Source organism: Xyrauchen texanus, chromosome 12, assembly GCF_025860055.1.
Source record: "Xyrauchen texanus isolate HMW12.3.18 chromosome 12, RBS_HiC_50CHRs, whole genome shotgun sequence".
Classification (NCBI taxonomy): Eukaryota; Metazoa; Chordata; class Actinopteri; order Cypriniformes; family Catostomidae; genus Xyrauchen; species Xyrauchen texanus.
Window position 1 is genome coordinate 45,253,184 of NC_068287.1, and position 8,935 is coordinate 45,262,118.

The following is an 8,935-nucleotide window of genomic DNA, read 5'->3' on the forward strand; positions in this document are numbered from 1 at the left end:
TTAGATCAAAATTGAGATGTAAGTTTAGTCTTGGTGGCTAATCACATGGATTTTACTATTTTTGGTCACCGTCATAGCCACCTGGCAGCAGGAAGCAGTGGCTCTTACAACAGACTGTAAAATTGTCCTCTTATATTCACTCAAATTCCTTCAAAATTGTTTAGAATAATGTCAAATGCCACCAGGTGAAAATTGACCAGTTGTGCTTGGGCCCGTCATCACTGCTTGCAGATATATTATCTCAATTGTTTCTCCTAGACAGCTATTAGATTACATGGAGGCTTTTGTTCTCTCCAGAAAATCAAGTCTCTTGCTTCTTTGATTTTTCACTCCAGTAGTCTCAAATGTAGACTTTCAGAAGAGATCTCAACAATGTCTCAGCACATTCCAAAGGGATTTAAGAAGAAACATCTACGAAAGCCTCCAGAGCTTTGAAAGAGTAACCTCTGAGCAATAACACTGTGGACATTCTGCATTATTTCTTGAACAACATGCAGGTGGAGGGAAAGAACCGAGAATCTAGAATCAGACTCAAGCTTCATAATTGATCCACCTGATGTTAGAGACTAAAACATATATTAACTGAAATTAACTAAAAGTTCTGATTTAAAACAGACGACGATGCATTTAGTAAAAAACAAATCTTTACTGTGTGTTTCAGCATACCAAGAACAAAACCAGTAAAAAAGAAAATAATAAATAAACAGAAAATTATTTTGTAGTATCAAAAGGACACCCACATTCATATCAGAAGGAAAAAAATAAACCCTCAGTCATATTTGTAATCGGGCAAAAAGTGGATAGCTCTAAAATAAGCATATTTAAAGATGTAATTTGAGATTCAGCATTAAAGGGACAGTTCACCCAAAAATGACATTTCTTGGATGAACAAACTTTTAAAGCACACATGGATAGATTCCTGATCTTGTGACTTTCTTTTTTACGAATACCGTATTCAGAATCAACTATAGGAGAACTAGAAACAGTCCCTGCAGAGATAACCAAGAAGAATGGTGAATCCCTCATTTTTTTAAGATTAATTGTCATTTTAAATGCTAAAGTACTATATACTTCGGTTTTCCGCGTGCCGGATCATCTCACACCCATGACGTAAATGTTGTCATCAGCACAGTTTTAGCGTACTGTCTGCATGCAGCCTAGTCTTTTTTAATACACACGGACAGTCTGCTTTTCAGCACATCGCCGGCACATCCGTACGGACTCGCATTCAAAAGTGTATACTTTAAAAGGCTGAGCCCTCGACAGTGTGTGAGATGGAGCGGCACGTGAGTAATGACAAATATACTTTATTCTTAAGAGATAGTACAGCAACTGTAAGAGACAAACGGTTTTCTTTTTTACTAAACATCAGGTAAGATTATACATGTCTCTGAATGAATAGCATTGGTCTTCTTTCAAAACTCCAACAGTAACCAACTATGACAATTCAGCGTTGAGTAAAAACCATTAAAAAAGTTCAATCTGTTCAGAAGGAGCATCAACAAGAAGCTCCTTTTGATTTCTTTAAAACCTATGAACTTCTATCTCTTTCTCCTAGCTGTTCCAACTTTTCCAGAGTAGCTACTTTTCCAGTTGACGACATTTCAATAATTTCGGATGCTAAAGAACCCTACGCTGGTGGGCGACTCCTTCACCGTGACTGTGACGAGGTTTGCCGTAACGTCAGTGACAAACACGTGTTCGATCAAGCTCCGTGTTGGCCTCCAGTCCTGACCTGCTTGCATAGAGATGGACAGATCCTGGTTGTTGCTCTGGAATGAGAAATCGTGGTCGGAATCTGAGCTGCTTCCTTCCTCTCCGGTGCTCAGCTCGCTCAGGGTCTTGCCTTGTTTCAAAACATCTTTAGCGGAGGATCTGTCTTGCACCAGTTGGGAATCTCGGCTCTCTTTTGTTGGAGTCTGAGCTAGGATCTTCTCCGTCCGATCTTGATTCTTCTTTCCGAGTCTCTCGGACAAATCCCTGGTTTCTTCTGCTTTGGATTTGTCCCGTTGTGGACTCTTGAGGACTTGCTGGGTTGTTGTAAGCTTACAAGGGGTGTTTGGTGCAGAAGTCTTCTCGTGTCTTGTATTAAATCCAGTACTTTTCCTGCCAGGGTTGGTGGAACCCTTCAAGTGGTTACTGTCCTTAGTGGTAGATGTACTGTTACCCTGTGCGGTTTTGTTGACGCTTTGCAGGTTGAGAGCCTGGAGACTGAAGGGGGTTTTCTGAGATGAAAATGAGCTTGATGGTGATTTTGGAAGAACTGCTTTTGGAGGTTGACTCTGATCTGAAGCCTCCTGTTTCCTCTGTATTTTAGGTGATGTAGCTGATGGTTGCGAGCATGCCTGTCTGCTGCCGTTACTGGTTGCGTTGTGCAAATTTAAAGCAGCCACTCCTGGAGATTTGCATGTTGTTGTTTTGTGTTCAGCTCCTCCGCTGGTCATGTCCGAAACAGAAAGCTTATAATCGGAAGCCGCTTTGGATTGCGACAGGCGACTTACTGGTGAAGGCGAGGAGGTTGATCCAACAGAACGTCCCGTGGTACTTGGCGAACTCTTCACAGATGCACTCTGGGTAAAGGGTCCTCTGTTCTGTGGTGTGACCGGCTCTCGTCCTGAGGTTCTATTTAACCCGGTATACATGAAGCTAGCAGGCATTAGCGGTTTCTTTATGCTACCTCGGAGGTCAGAGTCTTTTGAGATGGGCTTGAGAATTTTCCGCGGACCTTTGGCTTGACGCAGAGCCTTGAGTTCTGGAGGAAGAGCTTTCCTCCCTCGTTTCTTTGGAGGTTCCGGCTTTGCGACCACGATCTGTGCTTTCTTTTGAGGGACTGGGTGAAGCTCTCGTGGACGAGGGCTGGGCTTCGGATTCCTGTCATTATCGTCTTCATCATCATCATCATCGTCTGAAGAAGAGGAAGATGATGAGGAAGAGGAGGATGAACCAGAGGATGAAGATGAAGAGGACGAGCTGCTTGATTTTGACACCGTTGACATGGCTGGAATGGTTTCCTGAGAATGAAATATGAACACAACTGTGAGGAACCGAGGCACACTTGAGATGTTGGTGTGGTTTTTTTCAATACTGCTTGAGGCATACTCACCAAATTTTTTCTGGGTCGTCCACGAGGTCTCTTTCCCTTCTTACGGATCAAGAGTTCTCGCTCTTGCTCACTAAACAGAAAACATAGACAGAAGTTACAAAGAAATAGTCATAGACCAATATATCCTGTCCGCCATCCAAATGTGGATACAAATAGCAGTGGCGGGTAACTCAGAGGAGCAGGGGATTTTGGCTAGTAAAAATGTGGAGTGGCTAGTGACTTTGAAATACCACTAGCCACAATGGCCGGTGAGCCAAAGAGTTAATGTCAAGCCCTGTCAGCCAGGGAGATAAATCAGCCAAATATTTGGCCATGTTGGTCATAATTTGGCCAATAACTTATGAGTATATTTTTATTTCAGGGAAATCACCCAACGAAGGGCTTATGCTGCCTTGAAGGGCACCAGAGAAGCTCCTACGTCTGAGTCGGGAGCTTGTTATTAGGACATGTCATGCATTCAAGATGGAAAGAAAATACAGGAATCATACATACATGCAAGAAAAATGCATAAAGCAGCATAAGTGAATGCACCTGCATCACTTTTACGCAACCTATATTATTTATTAATGCGGGAAATTTGTTAACTAGAAAATGTTTAATTAATTTGCATAAAACAAAACCGCAAAGCCATTCGATTTACGTTAAAGGCTATAAGATCTGTCATATAAAACAAATGAATATTGTTGAAATAAACGCCGTAATTTCACAAAATCATTGCTTTCCATCGTCATTCATGAAGACAAGCGCCTTCCAACACCACAACTCTGCAATTCGGGCATCAGATGGTTTCCCACTGGTAAATAGGAGTTCGCTTGGTCATTCATTTGCTCGAAACTCGTAATTGCGATTATGTTCGACTCCATTTGGAGGCTGCATTACTTTCTGTACTTTCTATCAAAAAATAAAACATCTAGGCATAATTTACTCATCCTCTTACTTTTCCGTATGTCTTTTTTTCTCTTTAATAGTGAACAAAAGTAGGTTTTCGCCTCCATTCACATTTATTGCATCTTTTTTCATACACAGTCACAATAGAGTGACTTAAGGTTTAAGCTTTAAGCTGGGATAGATTCAATTTACCATCAACCTTATTGCACAGTTTCAAAAGTATGTAATTATCTCGCCCATAAGCGACAGTGTCCTATAGAGAGACTTGTAGTATTTTAACGATCAATTACTAACTTACATTTCAGCATCCTGGGCTGCACAATTGACATAACCCAGAAAACGTAACCCAGTTGTGAAATCCAGTTCCTGTTTTTATGAATGAACACTTTTGCCTACTCACTTCCTGTTCTCACTTCTTACATCCTGTCACAACTCTTTGCCACTCACAATTTTTACAAAAAACACTGCTTTCTTTCCTTGTTTTTCATCAATTTTACTGGATGTGCTTTTAGTGCTGTAAGCACCACCATTACTATTGGTATAGTTAGTGTTAGGAATTAGAAAAGACCCCCAAATATAGCAAATTGGCTCATAACTGGTCCCGCACTGTTTATGCAATGGATATGAATGATGCCTCAAATCACTCGTAGCTCGTTAAGTATAGGAGTGCTATTACTTTTCAAAAGATCAGACATACCATTTTCACTAGGCGGATGATAAAATGGGTGAAAATTAATCTCTGGATTAGGTCTCAGACTTGAGGGTGGACATTGGCAAGTAAGCAGCCACCCTGAACACCCTAGCAACCACTCAAAGCACCTTAGCAACCACCCAGAACACCTCAGGACCTTTCAGTTTTGCACTGGCAACACTTTGCACAATGTGAATAAATCTAATATCAGTAGCACTTCAGTTAGTCAACATGTGGTTTTTGTTACTCAAGTAAACCGAGTGTCATTTTCACACGAGATCCTTCATAAACTGTGAAACCAAACATGCACGGCTGACACGCAAATGTTGAGAAAAAAAGAAAAGCAGTTTGTGCTGAAAAGCGTTAACGATGTTTGATTTTCAGACTACAGGGAGACTCGTGAGCCTGGACACGTCTGCAGCCTCTGAATGGCCCCGTGAATGGAGCCCCATTGACGCCCTCCCAAGCGTTTCAGCCCATATTGTTTGCACATGGGGATAGGGAAAGGGGCGTCCCTCTCGAAGAAAGGCCTGCTGGGCCAATGGGTGGAAAAGTCTTACTTCTTGTTAAATGCAGCCAATAGTCTCGGGTCAAGAAGGTTTTCCTGAGGTTCCCAGCTGTTGTGCCTGAAAAACAGACAAGGGCTTCTTTAACATAAAAAAGGTGTGTCCAAACTTTTGTCTGGTAGTATATACACCATGCATAAGGGAATATCTGGTCACAACATTGTTTTTCACCATTAGAAACGCTTTGACAGATGAAACACACATGCAATAAATACACGATCACATGCCTTATCAATGCTTTTTAAGCGGTTGGGGAATATTTACATTTACAAGGTTTGTAGCAGTAAAAATAGTTAACTGCTAAGTCAACTGTTAGCTTAAATCTAAGCTAAAATGCCATTTCTTGCCTGTACGTGCATCTGTTACCAGGTGCGATTATATTTTATGAACTATGATGAAAATGCACGTTGAAGCCAGTGCTGAAGAAGTAATCCAAATTGCGCCACATTGCGTTACTGACCTTGAGTAATCTAACGGACTACATTAAAAATGACATTTTACAGCAAGTAATCTGTAATCTGTAGTGGAATACTTTTTAAAAGAAACCTTTCCAACCCTGACTATAGCATATGGCGCCACAGGACTCTTCTGAAACTGCATTTTAACTAGCCACGGTCAACACAGTGAAGCTATTTGTGTACCACCCCGTGAATATCATTTGTTTCAGCTACTGTAAATGTAAACAGAAGAGCTGTAGAGTTGAACTGGACTTTAGACATGACCCTGTTGGCTTTAAGTTAAGCCATATGAGTTTACATTAACCTTAATTCATGAACAAGCGGCCTATAGCACAGAAAAAACCCCCAGAGATGTGAGAGTTCACTTAAATGAAATCCAGAGGGTCCAGAATCTTTGAAGTGCCCTTTTAACACATAAAAACATGATCTAAGCAAACAGATCTCTTCAACCCAACATTACCCAACCAGCCGCTTATAGTCAATATCAAATATCATCCACAAGCCATACTTCCATCACGTGCCGTATTTCACGAAAGCGAATTAAATTAAAAAAGAAATGCATTGATTTTATCTATCAGAAATTGATTTAATGGTCTCTATACTTGAAGACGCATGTTAAATATTATAAAGAAGCGTTTACATGCACTGATGAATCATTAATAAAAAACACAACAAGAATGTGTATTAAAAAATGGAAACGGGGGTCAATTTTAATTTCATGTTCACAGTATCTAAAGCGTATATTACAGTTAAACACGGTATAATAACATCACATTAATTAATTACACGGTAATAAGTGTGCATCTATTATGCATCAATAAAACAGTTCAGTCAATATCTTGCAAGGCATAGCAATAAATACATTGTCATTATGACTTCTTTTATGCAACTTTGTCTGGAAATCACACACACAAAAAAAGACATTTTAAGCTTTATAAAGACATTTTCTTTCTAATAAATGAATGTAGACATAACGTGCTGTCCGATTGTGTTCAATAAAATCAATCTATTGACATAACTAGATAAGCAAAATACAATATTATGACACATATCAAAATCAGTGTAGGGTGTAATGCATAAGTAATTAAATGACTTTTTCATTGAAAAAAGTAAAGTAAGGGATTACTCTGTAACCTGTAATTTAATTAGTTACTTCTGATGTAATTGTGTGAAATACTATATAGAACATTTCTATTTAAAACTATAGTGAATTTAAAATTTAAATGTAACGTCTAATGTTAAAATGTGTTTTCTAATTTAATGCCGCCCCTTTAAATCCTTTGGCGAGTTCATGAATAATTAATTCGATTTATTTCAGAGAAATAAAGGAACAGTTTCATGTCTATTTTTTATCTGGTCGAGGTATATCGGGGTTTTAGAAAGTAATTAGAAGTAATGCAATTACTTTTCAGAGAGAGAGTCATTAGTACAGTAATCTAATTACACTGTATATGTAATTAATTACTTTTTTTTTTATAGAGTAACTTAACCAACACTGATCCAAATATATCGAACAAATAAACTTTTCACCCCCACATTTTAAATATCCAAGACTTTTTTGCACTTTTCAGTGGCATTTTCTCTTAAAGCCCCGGTAAATATCAGAGCATGGTGCGAACCTTGTCATATATATACAAATAAATGTGAATTATGAAATGTAAATAATGAATGGCGCGCGCTAAAGCAGATGGAAGCTCGCGCGGGGGGTGTGGCGCGAGCGACTGTGATTGACAGCTCGAGTGCCCATTGAGGGGGCAAAAAGGGGGCGACAAATGTAACAGAGAGCGTGAGTGGGGGCATGAGGGGGGGTTGGGGCAGCTGGAGTTGTTTTAATGAAAAAAAGAAAAAAAAACTCGCTGTTGTTTTATAGGCGGCGCGACATCAAAGTGTTTTGTTACAAAAAGAACAAAGTGTTACAAAGTAGCAGAATAGTATAAAAAGTGCTACAATGTTTCCTCCGTTTGTAACATTCGATCAGGCCGTTGCAGCTCACTGTACCGATGTGTAATCACGGTTAAGTTGGTTTAAAAAACAACGCGCTCGTGTTTTTCGATTTTTCTTTTCGCCCGTTTCTACATTTTTTCTTTGATACACGGCGAGAGAAAAGACGAACAAAAAACAACAACTTCGACTTCGGATGCAACAGATAGTATGGTTAAAAACTACCATGTGAAGACAAAGAAAAATCCAAACAAACGACGCAAACCCAAACACACCTGATTGAAAGCGGTCAAATAATATAATAATAATAATAATAATAATAATACAAAAAAACCCCGCATGCATTCACGCGTGGACATGGACATTAAAAACGCGCAACACGCTGCTGTTTTTGTTTTCATTGTTTCTCTCGCTCCCTTTCTCAATAACAGCGTTCAAGAAAACGTATAGACATCGTGAATAAACGACTTTGCATTTTCAAAACACTAGTAAATATCCTCTCCACAGCCTTCAGGGTCTGCATATTCACAGGCATGTATATATGCACACAATAAAGGCAGTGTGCATCTCAGATCTCACTTACTTGGACGACCATCCTCTCCACTTCACCAGATACTCCAGTTTACCCTGTGCATATAAAACACGCTGTTACACACACGCACAGAGAGATTTCACGCACGATGAACGTGTTCGTGTGTGGATGTGTTTGTTACCTTTCTCATGCGTTTGTTGAGGATACACTCGGCATCAAAGACCTGTTCACCCACCGCGCTCAACTCCTCCATGACTAAACCCGATCTATATGTGTGTGTGAGGGAGAGAGAGTACAGAATAAAGCAGAAGGGGTGGATAGAGAAACGCGCTGAGCCCAGAGAGGCCCTCGACGGACGCCGTACCCATGACGTCACACATATACACCGCCTGCCTATCCAAAAAAAAAAAAAAAAAGAAAGAAATTTGCATACTGTAACATGTGGTTGGACCGCCTTTAGCTTTGATTACAGTGTGCATTAATCATGGCATTGTTTAGATAACCTTATGCAACGTCACAATATTTATTTCCATCCAGAGTTGCATTAATTTTTGGGCCGAGATCTTGTATTGATGACGGGGGAGTCAAACCACTCTGTAAAGTCTTCTCCAGCACATCCCAAAGACTTTCAATGGGGGTTAAGGTCAGGACTCTGTAGTGGCCAATTCATGTGTGTAAACGATTCCTCACGCTCCCTGAACCACTCTTTCACAATTTGAGCCCGATGAGTCTTGACATTGTCCTCCTGGAATATGC

At 39.9% G+C, this 8,935-nt stretch overlaps 1 protein-coding gene across 1 annotated transcript; it reads right to left on the bottom strand.

Moving 5' to 3' along the window:
• Positions 1-660: 660 nt before the first annotated feature.
• On the bottom strand, positions 661-8,471 carry LOC127653087 (chromobox protein homolog 2-like). Its single transcript, XM_052139598.1, has 5 exons — positions 8,361-8,471; positions 8,231-8,274; positions 5,243-5,308; positions 3,104-3,173; positions 661-3,011 (listed from the first exon to the last, which is right to left on the bottom strand). Exons 1-5 carry the CDS (start codon positions 8,430-8,432, stop codon positions 1,605-1,607), a joined length of 1,659 nt encoding a protein of 552 aa, XP_051995558.1. The 5' UTR covers positions 8,433-8,471; the 3' UTR covers positions 661-1,604.
• Between the last annotated feature and the right edge of the window lie 464 nt (positions 8,472-8,935).